This window comes from Ictidomys tridecemlineatus, chromosome 1 (genome assembly GCF_052094955.1).
Source record: "Ictidomys tridecemlineatus isolate mIctTri1 chromosome 1, mIctTri1.hap1, whole genome shotgun sequence".
Lineage (NCBI taxonomy): Eukaryota > Metazoa > Chordata > Mammalia > Rodentia > Sciuridae > Ictidomys > Ictidomys tridecemlineatus.
In genome coordinates this window covers 154,752,752-154,777,979 of record NC_135477.1, presented here as the reverse complement: position 1 = coordinate 154,777,979, position 25,228 = coordinate 154,752,752, and the positions used below count along the sequence as shown (strand labels likewise).

General features: G+C 34.8%; 1 protein-coding gene and 1 pseudogene across 2 annotated transcripts in view; one reads left to right on the top strand and one right to left on the bottom strand.

The window, feature by feature from the left end:
- The window catches only part of LOC120885658 (vesicle-trafficking protein SEC22b pseudogene), a 168,910-nt pseudogene that overhangs the window by 116,454 nt on the left and 27,228 nt on the right, over positions 1 to 25,228 (top strand). The gene's annotated exons all lie outside the window — the stretch shown is intronic.
- Positions 8,328 to 25,228, bottom strand: part of LOC144377833 (uncharacterized) — a 37,350-nt gene continuing 20,449 nt past the window's right edge. The window contains exons 8-14 of the mRNA XM_078050187.1: positions 23,483 to 23,576; positions 20,660 to 20,688; positions 20,497 to 20,560; positions 17,935 to 18,014; positions 13,961 to 14,054; positions 12,040 to 12,127; positions 8,328 to 9,580 (exon numbers count right to left, since the gene is read on the bottom strand). Coding sequence (XP_077906313.1) covers positions 9,574 to 9,580; positions 12,040 to 12,127; positions 13,961 to 14,054; positions 17,935 to 18,014; positions 20,497 to 20,560; positions 20,660 to 20,688; positions 23,483 to 23,576 — 456 coding nt within the window. The 3' untranslated portion in view covers positions 8,328 to 9,573. The remainder of the gene's footprint in view (positions 9,581 to 12,039; positions 12,128 to 13,960; positions 14,055 to 17,934; positions 18,015 to 20,496; positions 20,561 to 20,659; positions 20,689 to 23,482; positions 23,577 to 25,228) is intronic.

Here is a 25,228-nt window from a genome sequence, read left to right as displayed (position 1 = left end):
AAACTAAATCCCTTTCTCTCGCCAAGCACAAAAGTTAACTCAAAATGGATCAAGGAGCTAGGGATCAAACCAGAAACTGTGTCAGATAGAAGAAAAAGTTGGCTCTAATCTACATCTCGTGGGGTCGGGCTCCAAATTCCTTAATAGGACATCTATAGCACAAGAGTTAAAATCAAGAATCAACAAATGGGACATACTCAAACTAAAAAGTTTTTTTCTCAGCAAGAGAAACCCTAAGGGAGGTAAATAGGGAGTCTACATCCTGGGAACAAATATTTACTCCTCATACTTCAGATAGAGCCCTAATATTCAAAGTATACAAAGAACTCAAAAAATTAAACAATAAGAAAACAAATAACCCAATCAAAAAATGGGCCAAGGATCTGAGCGGACACTTCTCAGAGAAGAATATACAATGAATCAACAAATACATGAAAAAATTCTCACCATCTCTAGCAGTAAGTGAAATGCAAATTAAAACCACTCTAAGATACTATCTCACTCAAGTAAGAATGGCAGCCATTATAAAGTCAAACAATAACAAGTGCTGATGAGGATGTGGGGGAAAGGGTACACTTATACATTGCTAGTGGGAGTGCAAATTGGTGCAGCCAATCTAGAAAGCAGTATGGAGATTCCTTGGAAAATTGGGAATAGAACCACCATTCAGCCCAGCTATTCCCCTTCTCGGACTATTCCCGAAAGACCTAAAAAGAGCGTACTATAGAGATACAGCTACATCAATGTTCATAGCAGCATGATTAATAATAGCTAGACTGTGGAAAACACAGCCTAGATGCCCTTCAATAGATGAATGAATAAAAAATGTGGCATTTGTACACAATGGAATATTACTCAGCACTAAAAACTAACAAAATCATGGCATTTGCAAAGAAATGGATGGCATTAGAACACATTATGCTAAGTGAAGCTAGCCAATCCCTTAAAAAATGCCGAATGTCTTCTTTGATATAAGGAGAGCAACTCAAAAGACAGCAGGGTGGAAGAACATGAGAAGAAGATTACCATTAACAGGGAAAATAGGTGAGAGGGAATGGGAGAGAGAAGGGTAATTGCATGGTAATGGAAGGAGATCTGCATTGGTATACAAAATTACATATAAGAGGATGTGAGGGTAAAGGGGGGAAAACAAGAGAGAGAAATGAATTACAGTAGATGGGGTAGAGAGAGAAGAAGGGAGGGGAGGGAAGGGGGGATAGCAGGGGATAGGAAAGGCAGCAGAATACAACCGACAATAGTATGGCAGTATGTATAAACATGGATGAATAACCAATGTGATTCTGCAATATGTATATGTAAAAATGGGAGTTCATAACCCACTTGAATCAAATGAATGAAATATGATATGTCAAGAGCTTTGTAATGTTTTGAACAATAATTAAAAAAAAAACTCAAGCAGGTGCCTGGACTAACTTCCTTTAAAAAAATGCCCAAAGTGCAAGAAATAAAATCAGGAATCAATAAATGGGCTATCAGTAAATCATAAAGCTTCTTCACAACAAAGGAAATAATTAAAAATGAGAAGTGAGTCAACAGAATGAAATTGGATAGCAACAAATAATCAATCAATAAATGAGCAAAAGAACTAAACAGAAACTTGTCAAAAGAAGAAACTTAATTGACAAAAAATATATGAAAAAAAGGTTGAATATCTTTTGAAGGCAGGAAAATGCAAGTAAAAACTACATTAAGAATTCTTCTCACTCCAGTCAGAAGGATATTGAATACATATATTAACAAATGATGGTGAGGTTTTGGAAAAAGGTACACTTGTACATTTTGTTTTTGGTAAGACTGCATACTAGTACAACCACTCTGAAGAGCAGGAAGGAAATTCCTCAGAAAAACTAAGGATGGAACTACCAAATGACCCAGCTACTCTATTCCTCAGTATTTTTCCAAATGATCTTAAATTGGCATACTAATAATGATAGAGATATTTCAGTGTTTATAGCAGCAAAATTCAAAATAATAAACTATGGAATTAACCAGATGCCTGTAAATAGATAAATGGGTTAATATAGACATATATGCATATAGATATAGATAGATAGAGATAATAGATATAGATATAAGTAGATATATTAGATAGATTAGATATATTTGATAGATTAGATAGATGGATAGATAGATGGATAGAGTTCTTCTCAGCCACAACACAGAAAGAAATTATGGCATTTGCTGGTAAATTTGTGGAAATGGAGAATATATTGCTAAGTGAAGTAAGCCAAACTCAGAATCATAAAGGTCAGATGTTTTCTTTCATATGCAGAAGCTAGAAGAAAATAAAGAAAAAATGGCAGGAATGATAGAGTAACATAAAGATAATGCAAAGATTAGTAATGTAGAAGGAGATCTATAGGATGAGAGGATGAGTAAGCAGAGGCAATGAAAAATGATTTTAAGAAAATTATGTCATGTATTATCTAAATATACCACAGGGAATTTTATATTAATGCAAAAAGGACCAGTGAAATATGAATAGGTGAGTGATAGGAAGTCTAGTGGAGTAGAGGAAGGAGAATGGGGAAGAGAGGGAAGGTAGGAGGGAAAAGAGGTGAATTATAAACTGAAATCAAATTCCGTTTATGCATGTGTTTGTTGCAATGAACCCAACAAATATGTATAGCTAGAAAGCTCTAATAAAAATAAAAATATATTCTAATTGTTATATATTAATTGTGGTTACTTTGTTTATATGCTTAGTGCACAGTATGCTCATTCTCTTGGTTTTTGTTTGCTAAAACTTTTTATAAACTAAACATTTATAAAACTCTGATATTTTTCAGTATTAATAATACCTCCATTTAATTGTAATTGCCAAAATGTGAGAGAAAATACGATGCTTTTCTGTAAGTGACTGAATAAACAAACTGTGTGTGTGTAGTACTTGCAGAAAAAAAAAAGAGTCAGATGTTAAAAAAAATCAGTTAGTGCTGGGGTTGTGGCTCAGTGGTAGAGTGCTTATGTAGCATATGTGAGGCACTGGGTTTGATCCTCAACACCACATAAAAAAGTAAAAAAATAAAGTAAAAAATGTTTCTATTAAAAGAGTCAATTGTTTTAATCCTAGGATATAATACTGAACACAATCTCATGTAAAATAAAAATAATATGCCATGCTGCAATAAGAAATATATTCTTTTGAAAAATATTAGTGGCAAAGTGCTAAAAAAGAATATGATTTTTAAAACATGATTAAAGTTCTTTTGTATGGACCAAGAATAAATACTTTATGTTATTTTGGAAATAAAGATAAGCTATATAAAAATTGTTTTTCATTGCATTAATACTTAAAAATTTGTTTTTTTGAAAAGAACTATAATTTAGGTCCACCAAAATAAGACAAACAATTGGTTAGTCTTAATATATAAAGACTTTCTTATGTTTATTTGTTTTAGAAACAACTTTCATTCTCAAAATGCTCCTGTTTTGTGGTAATTGTATTGTTGTCAGAGTAATAATTGTTTTAGATTTACTCTATTAGTTCTATTTATTCACCATCAACTCTTGAGGAATATTTGGAATTCAAATAATTGGATGTCTAACACACGTTTGGTGTTGGAGCTTCAGAAAATTTTAGGGCTGAGAAAAATTAAAAATAATGTTACCAGAATTTGACATTTTATTGTTGAGGGTGTGCCGCAGTCTGGCTGGGCACAAAATCATGAGCCACTCACAGCTTTGTAGATTCAAACAGCAATTCTTTATTCCCGAACTCACACCGGCCCTCTACAAACACGTTCTGGGGAAAATTCATGTTCTGGGCAAAATCCACGTACTCCACCAGGCTCTAATCAGCAGGATATGCCCTATTCCCAGCTGGGTACACCTTAAACCTGGAACCGCCCTAAACCCAAGGAGGGGGATACTCCCTAAAACCTGATCCGCCCTAAACCCGGATCCACCCTGGTCCTTGAGCAAGGTCACCTTAGTCAAGCATACATGCAATATCACTGCAAATGTCCAAGGCAAGTCCATTTCCACGAGTCCTTCCTCTAAGCAACATGGGGTACGCTGGCAAGGAAATTGTCATACCTACTTGGCTAATGGCTCTCAGCAAGGGTGTTTATTCTAAGTGCCTAAAACTTGAGAGCTACATGTTTAATCCAAAAATATATGGTTCATTATCAGTACAGAGGGATTGGAATTCAGGACCCCATTGTGCCATGCGTCAGCTGCTAGCAAAACTCAGGTAGTCCCATAAATTATGGCCAGTTCCAGCTAAAACGATTTATGGTTTCTCTTATGCTCTCTTGTTGGTTTTAATTTATAGATTTATGAGGTCACATTATGTTTCTACCAATTTATTTCTTCTTATGAATTTTCTCATGTATTGACCAATAAAGCATAATTGAGCAAAAATAATCAGTGCATAGTTTGAGTTAAATTTATAAAATTATCACTTGCATCAAGTAAAGGTTATCATTACCAAAGTACCTTCCCTCATGTTCCATTCTAATTAGTATCTCCTTCATCCTGAAGTAACAAACATTCTGACATCAGTTGATAGATTTATTTTTATGGCTTGGCAGCTTTTATGAATGGAGTCATACTGTCTGTATTCTTTTAGTCTTGTTTCATTTCCTTGTCAAATGTAGCTGTAAATTCTTTTCAGTGCTATAGTGTATCTGAATATAACACAAGGTCTTTATCCATTTTACTGTTGATGGACAGCTAACTTATTTCCAGATTATGACTGTTATAAGTAGCGCTACCATGCACACTTGTGCTAAGGGGAAAAAAAATGTAAAAGCTAAGGGTAGCTACTTCTGCTTTGAAACTTCAATATGAGCACAGGAAAAAATATTTCCTAAAAAGATTCTCCTGCCTCTATGTGAATCTGCTGAATGATGCCACCCAGAATGGGATACTTTCTGCTTCTTCAACAGTATACTGTGCTGAGACATTTTACATAACTATGTGGGCATGGGTCACAACATTATCCTATGAAGAAAATGTTTCTCCCAAGTTCTGAACATGAACCGCAATGAGCTTAACACATTTCTACTATGTTAGTGCATCATTTCACCACTAGAGGGCAAAAATGATTTGGTCAGATCTGAAGTCAAATGATTAATAATGGTGAGGCAGAAACAAGAAGCCAGAGAGTAAAATGGAAGAGCATGCGGAGCAAAGTCAACATCCAAAAACTTCAACTTTCCTGGGTTCAACTTTTTTCCTCTTTCTTTTTCTCTCGCTTCCTAAACTTGGGAGAAGTAAGATTACCTTTCTTCCCACCTTAGGCCAAATTAGGTGTGAAGGAAACACACACCACAAGAATGAAATAATTCAGACTACAGGGGTGGTTCTAGAAGATCTAAGAAACAGCTATCTTCTCAAGTGTACAAGTGAATTATGACCACTCAAAAGGCACAGCTGGAATGTAGCCTTTAAACCACCTCTTTATTTTTTAAATTAATTTTATTTTTTTAAAATACACGACAGCAGAATGTATTACAATTCTTATTACACATATAGAGCACAATTTTACATGTCTTTATACATGTACTTGTTTTTTTGCATTACAATTCTTATTCCACATATATACCACAATTTTTCATACCTCTGTTTGTATTATAAAGTAGGTTGATATCGAATTCGTATCTTCATACATGTACTTTGGATAATGATGTCCATCACATTCCACCATCCTTGCTAATCCCCTGCTCCTCCTTTACTCTCCCTTCCCTCTTCCCTATCTAGAATTCATCTATTTGTCCCATGTTCCCCCTCCTTACCCCATTATGAGTCAGCTGGGTCAAATGGTGTTTGTATTCCCAGATTTCCAAGGAACCTCCAAACTGCTTTCCATATTGGCTGCACCAATTTGCAATTCCATCCGCAATGTATGAGTGTATCTTTTCCCCCACATCCTCGCCAACACTTTTTAAAAAATATTTTTCATAATAGCTACCATTCTGACTGGAGTGAGATGATATCTTAGAGTAAACCACCTCTTTAAAAGTCTTCTGTACAATTTGACAGAATTACATCCTGGGATAAGAGTAAACCACCTCTTTAAAAGTCTTCTGTACAATTTGACAGAATTTCATCCTGGGATAATAGTCCTGTGTTTCTACTTTGCTAGCAAAGCAATACACCTCCCCCACTTTTCTCCAGAATACTTGTCCTTTGATATGAATTGTCATCAGGCATAAAGTCTGAGCTTTGGGTAACACCATGGTGTTTACTGAAATGAAGTCACTGATGGGAAAGGCTATGGGATGTCATAACTCTTTTTTCTCTTCTCCTCTTTTTCTGTCTATGCACTTTCTCCTCTCATAAACTTAACCAAGTTAATAAAATGGAGATTTTTTTTCCTTCAGGGGAGAAGAAAATTGTGAAACCAAGTTGCATTTATACTGTTTATAATAAATCTCTACTAGAGAAGAATATTTGGCTGACAGTCATGTTCTCCTGCCTAAGTATGACCAAGTCCATTAAGAATTCAAAATAAAAACTAAAAAGCAAAGAAGAGCTTAGTAGGAGCAACCTGTTTTTCACATATCATTCTGCCAAATGACAAATTGGAAAGGAGACTCTAGAGGATATCCTGTGTTCCTTATGTCCTTTTGCTGCTTTTAAGAACTAAAAGCAAGTTCATGGTTAGCTAACTTCAGGGTTAGCCAAGACTCCCTCATGCTTTGGTTTAATAGTCCTTGCATAATTTTAAATACACATCATATCTACAGCACAGCAATTAATGGGTAGCTTAAGTTCTTACCATTTCAAACTAATTTATATATATGAAAAGTTTAAATAAACTAAAAGGAATAAGGGAACTATTTTACCTTTATTTATTTTTATATGGTGCTAAGAATTAAACATAGTGCTTCACGCATGCTAGGCAAGCACTCTAACAGTGATCTCCAACCCCAGCCCTGGGAAATTTTAAATGATGTGTGGCCAGTGAATTTCTTCTTGCCATCAGCCTGAGAGGAAAGTCTACAAAGGCCAATTTCACTGATCTGCAACAGAACATATTTCAAATATCCAGCACTTTTTGGCCCTAGAGTCCTTCTGGGTTTTAAGAAGTGTGCCTCACTGAATCCCATTACCGGCCAAAAAAAAAAAAAAAAAAAAGAGGTAATTTCTTCAATCCCCACTCCAGCAAATGCAATAGGAAAGTTCAGAAGCTTACTGAAGAAAATACTTTTAAATGGAAGAAAGCAGAAACATCTTCAGAAATGATTGAGACCTATGATGTTAGACTATGATGACAACATTTTGAAAATTAGAAGGCAGAATTTTTTGGAACAAAAATGTTATTCATGATAAGCTTAAACTAGAGGGGGAAAAGTACCTTTAAAACTTATTTTTCATAAAATTTTATGTCAAAAGATATGAATGACTTTTTTCCAAGGCACTTGGACTTCTTTTCAGGTGTGAACTCTAATCTATAGACAGGGAACTTCTCAGACTCTTCCAGTTCTGGTATTATGCTTTATTTGGGTAGCCCTACACATTTCAAAATGTGAAAAAATAAGAATCTTTAATTTACAACACATACATTCAAGACCATATTCATGTATGTATAATATTTATTCATCCTATTGGATGTCAAATATTTCTAGAGGCTGTTCACAGTTCTTGGATATGTCTGCAAGTGCCTCTAGAACATGCTGCATTGAAAGAACACAGCATTGCATGCCTGATATTCCTTCTCTAATGGCATAATCTGATTCCACACATGAGGAAATATCATGTGATTCTAAACTAAAGGAAAATCTACAGAGGTACTGAAGTACACCATTCAAAAACATATGTGCCATGAAGAGCCCAGAAAGACTAAAGAATATCCCAGATTAAAGGAGGTGAAAGAAACAGGACCAATAATGGATTCTAAAATTTTCCAAGACTGAATTTTATTTTGGTTATAAATAACATTGCTGAAATAATTGGCAAATTCTGAATCATATTTGTAGATTAGATATTCATAATGAACCATTTTTAAAATTTTGGTCTTTACACTGTATGTAAGATAACTCCTTGCTTTTAGGAATACAAATATTCAGCAATGAAAAACAACATGCCTGCAACTTAAAAATGGTTCAGAAAAAAGAAACTTTGTTATATACTTATAATTATATTTACTAGAAAGAGAGAAAGAAAAGAGATAAAGAAGAGTAAGAGAGAAGATAAAGAAGAGAAAGAGAAGAGAAACATTTTATCAAAGTTGATCAAATGTTAACATTTGGGTTAACATTTCTCTGTACTTCAATATATTAAACTTTTATTAATCTAAAATTGTCAAAACACAATATTTCTGAAAGAAATATTTTTATAATAATATTAACAAACAACAGTATACTCAATTAAATAAACCATGGATCTGTATAGGTACAAGTAAATGAATAAATTGAAAGTTGGATGAATAATATTTATATAGTCTCCAAGTACTTCCTCACAGAACACTAAATAATTAAAGGGAAAATATGACATAAGATATATGTAGCAGATAAGACCTTTAGTAGCTAATGTTATTATCAGCAATGATGGAGAAATTAAAATATAGGTCTTCATCTTGGGATTTAAAGAGAAAAATCACAGAATCACTTTTGTGATACTCTTGCCCAAAATATGTAACCTTGTCTCAATCATAAAGAAAAATCCATCTTAGGCACATTCTAGAATCATTATTCTTGAAAAGATTCAAGGCCATGAAAGTCAAGGAAAGATTAAGGAATGTTTGAATCTAAAGGTGTCTACAAAATACAATATTAAGTTCATTTCATGGATCTGAATGGAATTATTTTGTTATAAATGACAATGTGAGGCAAGTTGCAAAACATGAAAAAAATAGATTTCAGTTGTAGAAGGCATTTGATAGAATGTATTAGTATTGGCTCTTTCATTATGAAGGTTGCATTGCAGTTATGCAGCATGTTCTGACTTTTAGGTAATATTAAAGAAGTCATGAATAATGACATATGACAGCCATTTACTCTAAAATTATTCCGTGGGAAAAATGTACTTTATGCTAGAAGTTGTAGCTAGACTATTATTTTTTCAAGAAAGAATAAACAAAGACAAAAGGCAAAATATCTTAAGCAAATGTATTTCTCATCATGAAAGAATTATAAGTTAGTGCTTTATACTAAAATTATAAAATTTAAGAATATGGTTTTTTTCTTGTTTGTAAGGAATATAAATTTGATGGCACTATAATTGTGATACATTAAAACATGTGATGTTTAGTTCCACCAAGGTAGTAGTACTGACCACTTTGGGTAATATTTAAATGCAACAATTTACATAGTTTGGATACATAGAAATCAATAAAGACTGTTATGCACTTGCACTTCAAATTTTATTATAGATGCAAAGAAGTAGTCTCATGTTTTGAGAATTTTACACAAGAATAATACAAACATATTTTCTTCAATAAAGTTTTTAAAATATTATGGCGATAGTCTGAAATATGCAATACTATCTTTCATATCTATTTTTCTTTAAAAATCTCTTTGGAATCTTTGTGATGCTTCCACAAATAGATCTTGTCTTGGCTTTTTAGTAAATCTTATGGAAGAAACTCCAATTAGTCTAGATTCAAATTCTGTAGCAAATGGAGAGAAAAAGGATTATATATTTTTTACCTCAAAGGTTTCATAAACATCAATCAGTAAACAAAAAGTTAAAAAATTTTCATTGTTCAAAAAATGAAAATTTTTTTTACATGTGTACGACCACAATACAAAGTTACTATGAAACAGTTTGCCCCTAGTTTTGTATAGAATTGTCACTGTGAATGAGTATCAGGGTTTTAGATTTTCCATCCCTCTTCATGAATATAACAATCATGCTCCAATAAGTTGCCAGGAAACTGCTCGGAGACATGGAATCTTGCCCACCTTTAGACCACTGACTACAGGACTCCATCAGGTGGTATGAATTACATACTATTCCCTAGGCTCCATGAACCACAGTGTGTGTCAGGACGTTTTCACATTAGATAGACCCACATGTCTGAGTACATTAACAAGTAATGATGGTGATATTCTCCTTGAAATTGCTAAGTTCTCAGCATTCTCTGAGTGTGGTGGGGGCCAAAGGAACAGAGGAGCTCAGCTTATTCATGCACATAACTGGTTAGGACTTTTGGAGCTAGAACAAATAAAGTGTTGAATAATATTTGTTTCCCCAAAACCCCCAAAGTTATGTGTGAGTAAAATTAGAAATCCTAGACAGAAATATATTCTTTTCTACTCTGTTAACATTAGGAAATCTCAAGATTTTGCTGTTATTATTCATGATATATTTGTCTTATATGTGTATGGGTGGTCTACATTATTTCATTTTTCTCTATTTATTTATGAGAGTTTTATTCCATTCATTCATTTTTTGTTGTTATCCAGAGACAACTTTTATTTTCATTTTAAATCTTTTCATTTCTCATTTTTATTACATTTGCCTCTTCTCCTATTCTGACTCTGCTTACTCTCACCACTTTCACTCTACTTACTTTTTTGAAATATGTTCCAATAATTATATTATAACCAGGACATAATTTTTTTTTGCAGGTAAAACTCATTATTTCCTACTCTATCTTTTCATTTTGTGATGTTCTAAAAATCATTTAAAACATATTTTATGTACAGTGGATACATATTTTGGTTTATGCTGTGATCATTATTGGAGTTTATTCTCTCCTGTCAGGAGCCAATATGAACTTGGTGTGAAGCAAATTGACTTAGAAGCCACTGACTTCTTACAAAGCTGTGTCAGGTTCAGCACTGCACTGGAGATGGGTGGACCAGCTGAAGCCACACAGCTACACAGCCTTTCAGAGTTGGGTGTGGCCTGTCAAGATGCCAATCAACTTCATTGCTGCAAGAACCCTAACACACCAAAAGGCAATATTCCTCCTGCTAAAAACTTATCTCTGCCTTTGATCTACTCTCCCTTAAATAAACAACTTGATCCTTTTTCTAGTTGTTCAGTTCCAGCTTCTACTGGGATTGGGGAACATTTCAGGAGCTCTGCTTTCCTTTTCAAACTTAATTTCTGTCTCTGTCTCTTATTTCTTTACTAATTATTTGAGACTTTCTTTTTTCCCAGGTGGCTTACACCTTCTGAGCAGGAAACTACCCTGGCAAGGTGATGGTGGCTCTGTGATACTCTCCCCTTACAGAGATACTTGTGAGTGAAAAAAGTAACATGTTAAACATGCTCATTTTTCAGATGTGATCCTCATCTATAAACCCTGTCCAGGAAACATCCCAAAGAGAAACTTGCACACTACAAGTACCCAGGAGACACTATGGAACAGAAATCCACTCAAATGCATGGAAATCTACCATCTACTAACACAGACATGTTAACATGAGAACAGAGGAAAAATACACCTCCCAAATCTCATGATTTCTCAATAATTGCATCCAATGACTTAGGTCTAACAACATCTAGATACTAGGAAAAAATATGTTTAATAATTGAATTGATTTCTTGAAAGGAAATGACATAAAATCAATAGAAATTGTATGTATATTAACAGAAAAGTACCCATCCTGAATCATTTTCCATTAACAGGCAGTTTTGTGTCTCATTTGAGTCTGGTATCTTCTTTAGTAAAGACACAGGAATTCATGGAGAAAAACATCTTTAACCTTGTCATGGGTGACAGCTAATGTGAAATTAAACACTGAGCCTTTGGGAATGAAGCTATTTTTACATGAATGTGTTCAGCGGTCATTGCATTTATGCATGTTCCTAGTTTCAACTGATATGATATTCTCCAATTTATCATTCACCATTTAAGGCTTTCACATAGATGAAAATGCGAACATTATTGGAAAATATTAGTGCAATTGCTTGCATAAAGTTTATCTGGCATCCACCTTGATTGCTAAAGGTATTTTGATATTGATGACCAGTTAACTTCTCTGTACTTAAATATTTAATTACTATGTTTGGATTGTCAAGAGTATTGTAGTAGGTCATTTCAGTTGGCCTAGTTTAATGTCTAGAAGCAAGAAAAAGAAATGACCAGGAATTTAAATTGACACATATGCCTACCTTTTGCTGGCTATGTGCAGTATCATCCATATCATCCATATCAGAAGCCTCTTCTGTTCTGTGTCAGATGATCCGCCCACATGTGACTCTGCTGACAAATATACAGATAAACTACTTAAAAAATTCATGTGAAAGATACATTATACAAATAAAAAGGAAGAGTACTAATAATTATATAATTTTATTTTCCCAGTTATATTTTTAAGTGAAGTTCTATTATAGGAGAATATATGTCATATGTGAAATTTTTATTGCTGCTTGTGTGTGGGCTTATGTATTTTAACCCAAAACATGTATCCTTGGCAAATACTATAATGCTTGTATTTATAATGCTCAGATTCCAAATATTTATATTGGGAGAGAGGGTGTCTGTAAAGTCCATGGTTTGCTGGAAAACCTGTAGGGGTTTGCCTCAGCCTCTGAAGTACCTGCAATTATGGATGTATGCCTCTGAACCCCATGCATACTGACATCATTGAAGCATAATTTTTCTGGTCCAATACCTCAGAAAACTATTTAGGGAGATGATAGGTATTCACCATGTGCAATGCCTATAATAACTCACAACTTCATCCATTCAACTTGATTAAAGTTTTACAGGAAAAAAAATTAAATTTCCATGTAAACAAAAGTCATCACACTGTTTACACTTTGCTCAATTGTCATGTTCCTCATATTTCCTTGCTAAATTCCATGTTACCTTCCTCACATTCCCATCCCTTTAGTTTTTCCAAAGGAACCCACAGAAGTGGGAGCTTGTCTCCTTACATTTTACATTTTATGTGTGGCTCTTTGCCACACCTTGCAGCCTGTCAATGTGACAGATTTATCTTAGAAATATCTTCTCTTCACCTTAGTCTTTGGGTCCCTCCCATGTCTCAAGAGACATGCTCCGAATGAAAAGCAAGATTTGTGCTTGCACTTGATCTGGTTGTGTCTTTAAATGTAGGAACTGATAGTGTTTCTTGCATAGTTCCCAAAAAATATCCAATGCACAGCTCCAAATCATTTTTTCTACAGATCAGGATCATTTGAATCACCTTAGACTATAATGAACATATAGAAGCTATGACCTGCTGAGTCAGAACAAGATTTTGAACATGGTCACCAAAAGATGATTCCTAACAGTTGCAGAGTGTCAGTGTGAAATTTGTCAGCTTCTAATTTCTTTAGGTTAATTTGAATGAAGCTCTGGATTCTTCCCTCAAAATAAAGTTTAGAAGAATCTTTAAGCTTTCCAAAGTTAATTTTAGATACCTGTGGATTTGGAAAGTGCTCAATTATAATTCCTAGTCCTTTCAACTAAACCATTGCTGTTTCTGCCCTAAAATTTTGCCCTAGTGAGTAGCAACATGTTGCATGTCATTAACTTGTACACCTGCCTAATCATTTAAGAAAAGTGAACTTAGCTCTGTGGGAGCAGGTCTTCAGTGCTCAATTCATTCCCACCTGTGAGTAAGTCAGGGAGGATGGAAAAATTGTACCCTCTCCATCATTCAACTTTGGAACTGGAAATTCTTCTCACACTTTAAAAACCCTGTTCTTTTTCCTTCTTACATGTTGTTGGGATTTCCTACCCTCTCCTGAGTACCACTGGTTCTTTTTTACTTTTATTTGTTTTGATGATGTGTACTCATTACCTTCACCAGTCTTTATTCCCTCTTTTTTAGGCCTTTTCCTTATTTAAATTTACTTGTGATAAAAGCATGTCTCAAATGCAACTCATAGTTCAGTACCTTTATCTATACATCCAATTTATCCTGTGGCTGAAACCTACTGAGAGACTCCACTTCTTACATTTTTTTCTTAAACTTTACTACTTATTTAATATGCACATGTCTTGCACAATTAGTATATACCAGTGCTCATATTTCTTGGACATATTCTTTCCAATGTATTTAGTCTTCTATGTGGTTCTTACCTTTTCCAAGTTCACTTATTCCCTTTTGTGTGATTGCATTGATCTCAACAGATTCAGAAGCAGCACACATCTCCTGAAGTTGCTCAGAATCACCCTGGTAATGACAAAAATGAGTTACATATAGATATTATCATCACTCTTTGCACATCACCATATTTCCAATTGTGCTGTGCTTGGAATTGGAGATTAGATTATTATATTTAGTGAAATAATATTTCCTTATAAGATTCGATCTTATGCAGCCCAGATGAAGGTGAGCTCTTCTCTTCATCTAGCTACCCATGGGGCAAAACCAGGAAAAAAGGAAAGAGGAAATGTGTTCTCTGACAACAAGCACTTATACATATATTCAAAGCATCTCACATCAGTGCTTAACTAGCAATGTGTGTATTCCCCAACAAAACTCTTTTGATGTTATACAGATTTGACATTTTAAACATAGGAGGGTTAAATTTTTTTAAATTATATTTTTTTGCTTGTGGTTGGACACGATTCATTTATAATATAATTTTACACATCTAGACTGAAAAATTAAGATTTCCACACTGAAAAGCAATATGTAGAATCCTCCAGATTCTAAGAATATAACTGTCATATGACCTAGTTTTTCCACTCCTTGATTTGAATGCCAATGTACCAAAACCAGCATGTACATGTAACTTTTTAATGTCAATGTTTTAGCATTGTTATCACAATTATAAAGTTATGGAACTAACTCTAATATCCATCAAGGGGAAAATGTATATAAAAAAGATACTTGTCACTGATTTTGAGCAGATTAGTTATTTATAAATCCCAATATTTTATATGAATTCAGTGCCCTAAATGTTCTAACATAAAAGTTGCAACAGCAAATCTCCTTAATTATACAAAGGAAAATACTTTAGTGAAAAATAGGAAACTAATGTATAATCCTCTCAATTCAAATGCCACATTTTCAGCAAACAAGGTAGTTGAATTTTCTCAGAGCTATCAACCAGAATTCAAAATACTGCCAAATTGCGTAGGCAGAATGGCACTGCAAGATTTCAGAAAAAAACCTTCATTTTTTTTTTAACTTTTATAAGATGGAACTCTTTCATAAACTTTGGTTATTGAGACACCCACACAAGTATTAAGGTAGGTGTAAAAGAGAACTGAGACAGATCTGATGGCTCTGGGAAGCTAGACTTTGGTCCTGTGGTCTGCCTAAGGATGAAGAGTTCTTGGCACTTTCATTGAACGGTGTTTGAAGCTTTGTGAAAGCAAGTGCCAAGGTTATTTCTGGTAGAAAAATTGTCCTTCTACAGAACAACACACATGTGCAGACACACATGAGCAGATAGGGTCAAGCCACTCAGCTGGCTTGAGAGGCATTTCAAGTTCTTGTCTATGTTATCACCATGCTGATACTTGTAGACACCCTTCTGGGTATTACAATAAAATTCTGAGAGCAGACAACTTTGACAAGGGTCCCCTTGTAGTAATTCTGTGGGTGAGATCAGAAACCACTGCTTATCTTGAACTTCCCAGATTCATAGCCAACTCTCCGCCCAAAATGGTGGAGGTTCACCCTCATCATATGTTTTCAGGATAGTGATAGTCAGGAATGGGCTGAAAATTCTCATCAGCAATACATGTGTAATGCTTGTTGGACAGTTACTTGAGTAGAAGTCCACAGAGCACTGCATCTTTAAATAAGTATTTAGAATAATGATAGTGAAGGAGAGTGTGTTTTGAGAATTTAAGTGACAGAAGAATACAGCAGTGCTGGGGCATTGTTAGGTGCAATGATATTTTCCTTCAGTTTCCAAAAGATTCTGCAAGCAGACTATGACTGCCATGCTCCAATAGGTTGCCAGGAAACTACTCAGTGACATGGAATCTTGCTCATCTCTAGACCACTGGCTACAGGAATCAATCAGGTGGTCTGCATTACATACTAGTCCCTAGGCTCCATGAACCAGAGTGTTTGTCAGGAAGTTCCCAAATTAGATAGACCCACTTGTCTGAGTCATGAACAAGTACTGAGGATGAGGGTTTTCTTGAAATTGCTAAATTTCCTCAGTATTCTCTGAGTGTGGTGGGAGACAAAGGAGCAGAGGGGCTCAGCTTATTCATGCAAATATCAGGTTAGGCCTTTTGCAGCTAGAGCAAATAAAGATAGTGTTGGATAATATTTGATTCCCAGAAACCCCCAAAGTTATGTGTGGCTAGATTTAGAAATCCTGGACAGAAATATCTTTTTTTTCTACTGTGTTAACATTAGGGAGTCTCAAACTCTTGCTGTTATTGTTCATTATTTTTTGGCCTGCTATTTGTATTTGTTTTCCATGTTATTTCAATTTTCTCTCTTTTTTTTAATGAGAGTTTCATTCTATTTGGGGGGGAGATTGGTACCCAGAGACAAATTTTATTCTCACTTTAAATCCTTTCATTTCTAATTTTTATTGCCCTTTCTCCTCTTCTCCTATTCTGTCTCTCTTTAGTCCCACCACTTTCACTCTACTTCCTATTAAAAATATATTCCAATAATTGTATCTTAACCAAGGCAGGTGTTTTTGGAGGTCAACCTTGTTATTTCCTACTCCATTTCTTCATTTATTGCTGTTCTAGAGATAATTTAAAACATAGATTTTATGTACAGTGAATACATGTTTTTCTTTATGCTGTGATGGTTTTTGGAGTTTACTCTCTCCTGACAGGAACCAGCCATGCACTTTACGAGAATCAAATAGACATAAAATCCATTGGGTAGGAAAATTCTGGTATCTGGGAATTTCCATCAGCAATCTTGCTGGTTTGAGAGACTGGCCCCAACCTGTGACTTCTTACACAGTTCCATCAGGTTCAGCACTGCACTGGAGATGGGTTGACCAGGTGAGGTTACACAGCCACACAGCCAGAGTTGGGTGTGGCCACTATGCTAATCAACCTCTTTGCTGCAAGACACCTACCACACCAAAAAATAACATCCCTCCTGTTTCCAGGTGTGGTGGTGTATGCCTGTAATTCCAGTGACACAGAAGGCTGAGCAGGAGGATTATGAATGCAAAGGCAGTCTCAGCAAAGAGTAAGGTACTAAGCAACTCAGACTCTGTCTCTAAATCAAATACAAAATAGGGTGGGGGAATGTGGCTTAGTGGTCTTGCAGCCCTGAGTTCAATCCCTAGTACACACACACACACACACACACACACACACACACACACACACTCACACACACACACACACACACACACACACACTTTTCCTCTTTCTGAAAACTTATCCCTGCCTTTGATACACTCTCCCTTAAATGAAGAACTGGAGACATTTTCCAGTTGCTCAGCTGCAGCTCCACTGAAATTGGGGATCCATTTAAGAGCTCTGCTTCACCTTTCAAACTTAATTTTTAGCTCTGGCTCTTATTTCTTTACTAGTTATTTCAGACCTTCTTTTTCTCAGATGGCTTACATCTTATGAGTAGGGTGATGGTGGCCCCGTGATACTCTCCCCTTACAGTGATACTTGTGAGTGAAAGTAGCCTATAAAATATGCTCATTTTCAGCTCTGATACTCAGATGTAAATACTGCCCAGGAAACATCCCAAAGAGAAACTTGCACACTACAAGTACCCACATGAGTCTATGGAATAGAAATCCTTTCAAGTACATGGAAATGAACCACCTACTAACACATACAACAGGAGAACAGAGGAAAAGACCTTCAAAATTTCATGATTTCCCCAAAATTGCATCCAAAGAATTAGGTCTAAACACAACTAAATAGATAAGGTAAATATAATTAATAGTTGGATTGATTTCTTTAATTTTTTTTTTTTTTTAGTTTTAGCTGACCAGTTAACTTCTCTGTACTTAAATATTTAATTACTATGTTTGGATTCCCAAAGAGTATTGTAGTTAGTTATTTCAATTGGCCTAGTTTAATGTCTGGAAGCAAAAAAAAAGAAAGAAAAGAAATGACCAGGAATTTAAATTGACACATGTGCCTACCTTTTGCTGGCGATGTGCAGTATCATCAATATCATGAAAACTCTTCTGTTCTGCATTGGACGATCTGTCCAAATGTGGCTCTGTTGACAAATTTACAGATAAACCTCTTAAAAAATTCATGTGAAATACAAATTATCCAAATAAAAAGGAAGAGTATGAATAATCTTATAATTTTATTTTCCCAGTTATATTTTTATTGAAGTTTTACTTTAGGAGAATGTATGTCGTATGTGAAATTTTTATTGCTGGTGTGTGGGCCTGTGTATTTTACCCCAAAACATGTGTATCCTTGGCAAATACTATAATGCTGACTTCAGATCCCAAGTATTTATATTGGGAGACAGAGTGTCTGTAAAGTCCAAGGTTTACTGGAAACCCTGCAGGGGCCTGCCTCAGCCTCTCAAATACCTGCAATTATGAATGTGTGCCTCTGAACCCCATTTATACTGACATCATTGAAGAGTAATTTTACTGGTCCAATACCTCAGAAAACCACTGGGGGAGACACTAGGTATTCACCATGTATGATGCCTATAATAACTCACAACTTGATCCATTCAACTTGAATAAAAATTTTATAGAAAAAAATTAAATTTCCATGTAAACCAAAATCATCACACTGTTTACTCTTTGCTCAGTTATTAAAATTTAAAAATCCTTTGTACTTAATTTTGTCCCAGATAAATGATCACATTTACACCTTAATAAAATGAATTCCATATTGTTTTTCTTTTTAATTTCCCTTTTTTTCATATTTTTTTCTATTAAAATTGCCTCTGTCATCATGTCCATGATTATACCTCTTATTCCTGACATAAACTGTTTTTGCTTTTCCTTGGGACTACTTTAGACATATTACAACTTTGGTATGGGGTAATAAACACATGAGCTGTAAAGTATTCAGTTTCCTAGCCAGTTCATCAGTTACTGAACTTGAGGGAACTGCTTTTATATCATGTTACTGTCAACAGGTTTATTTATTTTTACCTATAGTTGAATTTGTGATAAGAGCTAGAGGTGAAACTAGGGACCAGGGGTAAAGATTTTTCTAGAGAAAACGATGAAAGAAGACTTCAAAGTGAGGATATCCACTAGACAGAGGAAATGCTGAAAAAATGGAAGGCTATACATAGACACAGGGTTTAAATGGGACATGCTTGTCTGACTATATAGGGATTGGCAAGGAGAATGGCCAGAGGATATTGCAGGCAGAGAGAGGGATCAAATACACAGTGAGACAAAATTTGTATTATGAAAGACTCCTGGAGAAGTTAAGATGCTTGGGCTTCCTTGTGTTAAAGTGGGCCAATGGTCATATATGCAGTATATGCATAAATAGCAGAACCAACTTCAATGCAATATGCAGGTGACCTTGAGTGGCATGTGCATGAAATGGAGATGAATAATGAGAAGGCAACAGTACACTAGAAAATTGATGCATCCTGATTGGATGGCATTTTTCTCAAAATATAGAGAGTAGAAAAATTTCAGTGAGATGTATAGAATCAATTTTAACTAAATGAACAAAGACAGAAGGTGGGTCTGAGTAATTTGAGATTCTGTTATTCACATTTACAAATGAGATGCTTAATACAGTGCAGGAACTGTGAATGTTGCTTTCATTTAGCAAGTAGTTTCTCCTGAAGCAAAATCTTCCTCTGTTGAGAGAACTCATTTAGAAGCCTGGTGTGAAATTTTCTGAAATTGGATTTACAAAACCCACAGGACTATCAGAAAAGTTTGTGGGAGAGGATCAATGGGAGATCAACTGCCCAGCATGCAAAATAATCCATTTCAATGCCAAGCATTGAGAAAAACATAAACAAACCATGTCATAGGAATATGAGAAATCTCTTATTGCTATGTGTAAGTTTATTTTTGATTTAGATCACTTAGTCCAAATTCCTGAAAAGAAGTTTCTCCAGTAATAATAGATTCATTTTATAGAAAAGGAGTAAAATAAATTACATATCATTATACATTGCATCCTTTCTTGTTATAGACTGATCACATTAATGGTGAAGGGCACAAACAAAAGTAAAGCATGAAACAAACTACAAGGTCTTGGAATTAGTCCATACACAAGTTGTCATAGTAGAGTTGACATTCTCTTTTCAATGGGTTTCTCCTATGTCACAGGCTGAAACTGACCTCCTAGATTCAAGCATAAGCCTTATCTTCATTCTCTCAGGCATCTCAGTTCTAGCTCTTCCCCTTTAATCTCCTTTTAAATTTAGGGAAGAAAGAAAATCAGCCTCATATTTCAACTAACCACTGTAATGACTGCAGTTTAGAAAATATAATTTTAGAGATAAGTATGATATAAGCACTTTTTAATATATTTTCCTCATGAATTTACAAAAATATTTTGAAAAATGGATCAAGCATCAACATCCACATGTTGTGGCAATAATCACAACCATTGTGGAGTGTATATATATATATATATATATATATATATATATATATATATATATATATATATATAATGTGCGAATAGTTTGTTATCCTTTCAAAGGTTTTATTATATGCTTTCTAGAAAAGTTGTACCACAAAAGTTACCTATATTGAAGTTCCATGTTTGCATCGTCAATTTTACTTTTTTTTCTTCGATTTTGTTCATAGGCTTGATGTTTTTGGAGAAAAGATATAATATACATTTTAGATTTGATCCCATCCAGCATGCACTTAATAATGTAAAATAAACATAGAAGATGAATTTTACCTTGCAGGAATCATATAAATCCCGACAAACTGAAAAGAGATTGAGATGATGCTCAAATAAATCTGAATATGCAAAGAGGAGGGCAGAGGGTATGTGGGGGCAGGAAAGATGGCGGAATAGAGGGACATTATTACCCTAGGTACTGTATATATATGGTGACACTACACTGTGTACAACCATAGAAATGTGAAGTTGTACTGCAATTGTGTAGAATGCATCAAAATGCATTCTGCTGTCATATATATATACATAATTAAAATTAATTACTTTCCAAAAATCTGAATATAACAAAACTACCCTCATTACACACTAAATGAATATGGACCCTAGTCCTGGTAGTTAGCATTGGTGAAGACTACTTTAGTTTTAGGAATCCTCTTTCATTTGGGGGCTTTTTGTTGAGCAATGACAGAAGACTCAAATGTACTGAATCAGAATCAGGAATATAGGTTTCAGAAAACTTGCAGTTAAGTTTCCAGTGGTAAAATCACTTTTTCAATGGTCTTTAATAGAATGCTAGAGATGCAGAATGTTGAAGAGCACAGTGATCTGTTTTCAGAAGAGGAAAAAAAGGACCCTGAAAAGTGTAATAAGGAAACTGAGTTTAAAATGTGGCAGCACATATCTTGAGTGAACCCTATCAGAATCATTTTATCCATTTTATTGTAAGCATACTTCCTGTCCCTCAGTTGGCTCATAATTAACAAATCCAATGTTTCAATGAGTTTTCAGGAGAAGATATACTTATGTGCACATCAGAGTGAGTTTTCTGAGCTAATTAGCCCAGATATGTGTGTTTAGAATAAAAGGTAATACACATATTGCTCACTTATGTGAAAAACTGGTGTACCTTCTTTTCCCAGAATCCCTTGTTTAATCAATAATTACTTTCTTTTTGCCCTATCCTGGGAAGACAGTGATTCCTCATCCATTGAAAAAAAATATACAGTAAAGCTAAAGTGTTTGGACTAGGCAATACTAGTCACTTTTCCAAAAAGGAAAGTGTTCTGAAAGTTTTCAGAATTATCAGATATCAATAGACTGGTGTGTTTCAAAGAAATTTGTTGATACAAGAAGAGTATTGTTTTGGTGTTGGAGGAGAAAACTTCATAAAAGTTTTCTGGTTGTAAAATGAGTCTCGTGTGGTTTATCTTGACAGCTTTTTAAGTAATTGCATGCAAGTTCCACATGATCACAACATTTGCTTTCTAGAATTCAGAATTTATCTCAGCCATATGGTGCGTTCCTGGAATGTCCAGGGACATGGTTTCTCACAAAGCACCAATAAAATAATGAAATCAACAATATTAAGGATGATAATGAGAATAGTAAATATGGAAATATTAGCATCCTTTAAAGCAATGGATGCTTCAAAAATACAACACGGCTCATCTGAATGAGACATATGGATGCCTCACACACTGTGATGCCTCTGGATGTAGATGGAGGGGGAAATGGGTAGCTGCAGGTTACTCAGATTCTTCCAGTTGTAACTGATTCCTATCATGACTGCTTGAGATTTTGAGTTGAAACAGACAAACTGACGAGAATTCTCTCCTGCTCCTCATAATTCCTTGCTAAATTCTATTTTACCTTCCTCACATTCTCATCCCTTTAGCTTTCCCAAAGGAACCCATGGAAGTGGGAGCTTGTCTCCTTACATTTTACATTTTATGTGTGGCTCTTTGCCACACCTTGCATCCTGTCAATGTGACAGATTTATCTAAGAAATATCTTCTCTTCACCTTAGTCTTTGGGTCCCTCCTACATATCAAGAGACATTCTCTGAATGAAAAGCAAGATTTGTGCTTGCACTTGATCTGGTTGTGTCTTTAAATGTAGGAACTGATAGTGTTTCTTGCATAGTTCCCAAAAAATATCCAATGCACAGCTCCAAATCATTTTTTCTACAGATCAGGATCATTTGAATCACCTTAGACTATAATGAACATATAGAAGCTACAACCTACTGAGTCAGAACAAGTTTTTGAACATGGTCACTAAGAGATGTTTCCTAAAAGTTGCAGAGTGTCAGTGTGAGATTTGTCAGCTTTTAATTCCTCTAGGTTAATTTGAATGTAGCTCTGGATTCTTCCCTCAAAATAAAGTTTAGAAGAATCTTTAAGCTTTCCAAAGTTAATTTTAGATACCTGTGGATTTGGAAAATGCCCAGTAATAATTCCAAATCCTTTCAACTAAACCATTTGCTGTTCCTGCCCTAAAATTTTGCCCTAGTGAGTAGCAACATGTTGCATGTCATTAAATTGTACACCTGCCTAATCATTTAAGAAAAGTGAACTTAGCTCTGTGGGAGCAGGTCTTCAGTGCTCAATTCATTCCCAACTGTGAGTAAGTCAGGAAGGGTGGAAAAGTTAAATCCTCTCCATCATTCAACTTTGGAACTGGAAACACCCAAATTCTTCCCACATTTTGAAAACCCTATTCTTTTTTCTTCTCACATATTGTTGGGATTTCCTACCCTCTCCTGAGTATCACTGGTTTTTTTTTACTTTTATTCGTTTTGACGATGTGTACTCACTACCTTCATCAGTCTTCATTTCCTCTTTTTTAGGCCTTTTCCTTATTTAAATTTACCTGTGATAAAAGCATGTCTCAAATGCAACTCACAGTTCAGTACCTTTATCTATACATCCAATTTAACCTGTGGCTGAAACCTACAGAGAGACTCCACTTTTTACAATTTTTTCTTAAACATTACTACTTATTTAATATGCACATGTCTTGCACAATTAGTATATACCAGTGCTCATATTTCTTGGACATATTCTTTCCAATGTATTTAGTATTCTATGTGGTTCTTACCTTTTCCAAGTTTACTTATTCCCTCTTTTGTGCTTATATAGATCTCAACAGATTCAGAAGCAGCACACATCTCCTGATGTTGCTCAGAATCATTCTGGTAATAATAATGACAAAAATGAGTTACATATAGATATTATCATCACTCTTTGCACATCCCCATATTTACAATTGTGCAGTCTTTGAATTGGAGATTAGATCATTACATTTAGTGAAACTATATTTCCTTATGAGTCATGATCTTATGTAGCCCAAATGAAGCTGAGCTCTTCTCTCCATCTAGCTACCCATGGGATAAAACCAGGAAAAATGAAAGAGGAAATGTGTTCTCTGACAACAGTCACTGATACACATATATTCAAAGCATCTCACATCAGTGCTTAACTAGCAATGTGTGCATTCCCCCAACAAAACTAAGAACACAGTAGAAAATAATCAAAACTCTTTTGAGGCTGGAACTTGATGTTATATAGATTTGAAATTTTAGACATAGGAGGGTTAAATTTAATTTTTTTAAAAAATTTTCTTGTGGTTGGACATGATTCATTTATTTGATTGATTTATTTTTATGTGATGCTTAATCAAATCCTGGGTTTCACACATGCAAGGCAAACACTCTTATCACTAAGCCACAACTGCAGCCTGGGAGGGTTAAATACTGGATGTCAAAATATGACATTTGATGTGATAGAGACTTACAAATGTGTCACGTCAAGTAGAAAGAAAATATGCTTGGAATTGTTTAATTTGAGTCATAGAATCTTCCAAAAATTAATATGTGTCAGTAAAGCACTTATTTCATGAAAATTTTATTTTCAAGGAAGAGAAATTTGGAACAAAAATGTGTCTACAATTAATGTGGACAAAGGAAAACACTGCATTTGAGTAGAGTATGCAAACATCTTCATTGAAGAAAGTCTTGGAATTCCATAGAAGGAAGGCACTATTTAATGACTGAGTATTTTCAGAGATTTGAGCCAGAAGAACTGGTGGATGGAGCCAGAAAAACTGGTGCATGGCTGCATAATGAATAAGTCAGGCTCTGTGGAAATGCTGGAAAGCCATGACAGAGAACCAGTGATGAGATGAAATACAGAATCCATGGCTTTTTTTTAAAAAAAGAAATGCATTAATTGAAGAAATACACTGCAGGAAAAAGTAGCAGAGCACAAGTAGTGAATCTCTCCTCTCGAAGGCTGAGGAGTATGTCACTATCCCAATTAAAAAATGGAAAAAAGCAAGAGATACACAGTTCTTAAATCAGGAATTACAAAATTCCCACTAGAATTTAAGGAAATACCATTCAAAACTGCATTGGCATTTCAGATGCCCCCAGTCAGAATGACATTTTTCAAATATTCAAATAATAAGTGCAGTTCGGGATGTGCAGGAAAGTCCAATCCTAGACTGCCAGACTGAAAATTAAGACTTTTACACTGGAAAGCATTATGAAGATTTGTTTAGATTCTAGGAATATGATCCAGCTTTCCAACTCCTTCCAATTAATGCCAGTGTATGAATCAGAATGCACACATGATATATGAACTTGAATTTTAGCACTGCAAGTCACATTTATAGAGTTATAGAACTAATTGATAACCACCAACAAAGAATGAATTAAAGAAAACACATGGAATATTCAGCACTGATTTTTCTTAATATTTATTTTTGTAGTTGTACACAATAACTTTTATTTATTTTTATGTGGTGCTGAGGATTGAACCCAGGGCCTTGCACATGCGTGGTGAG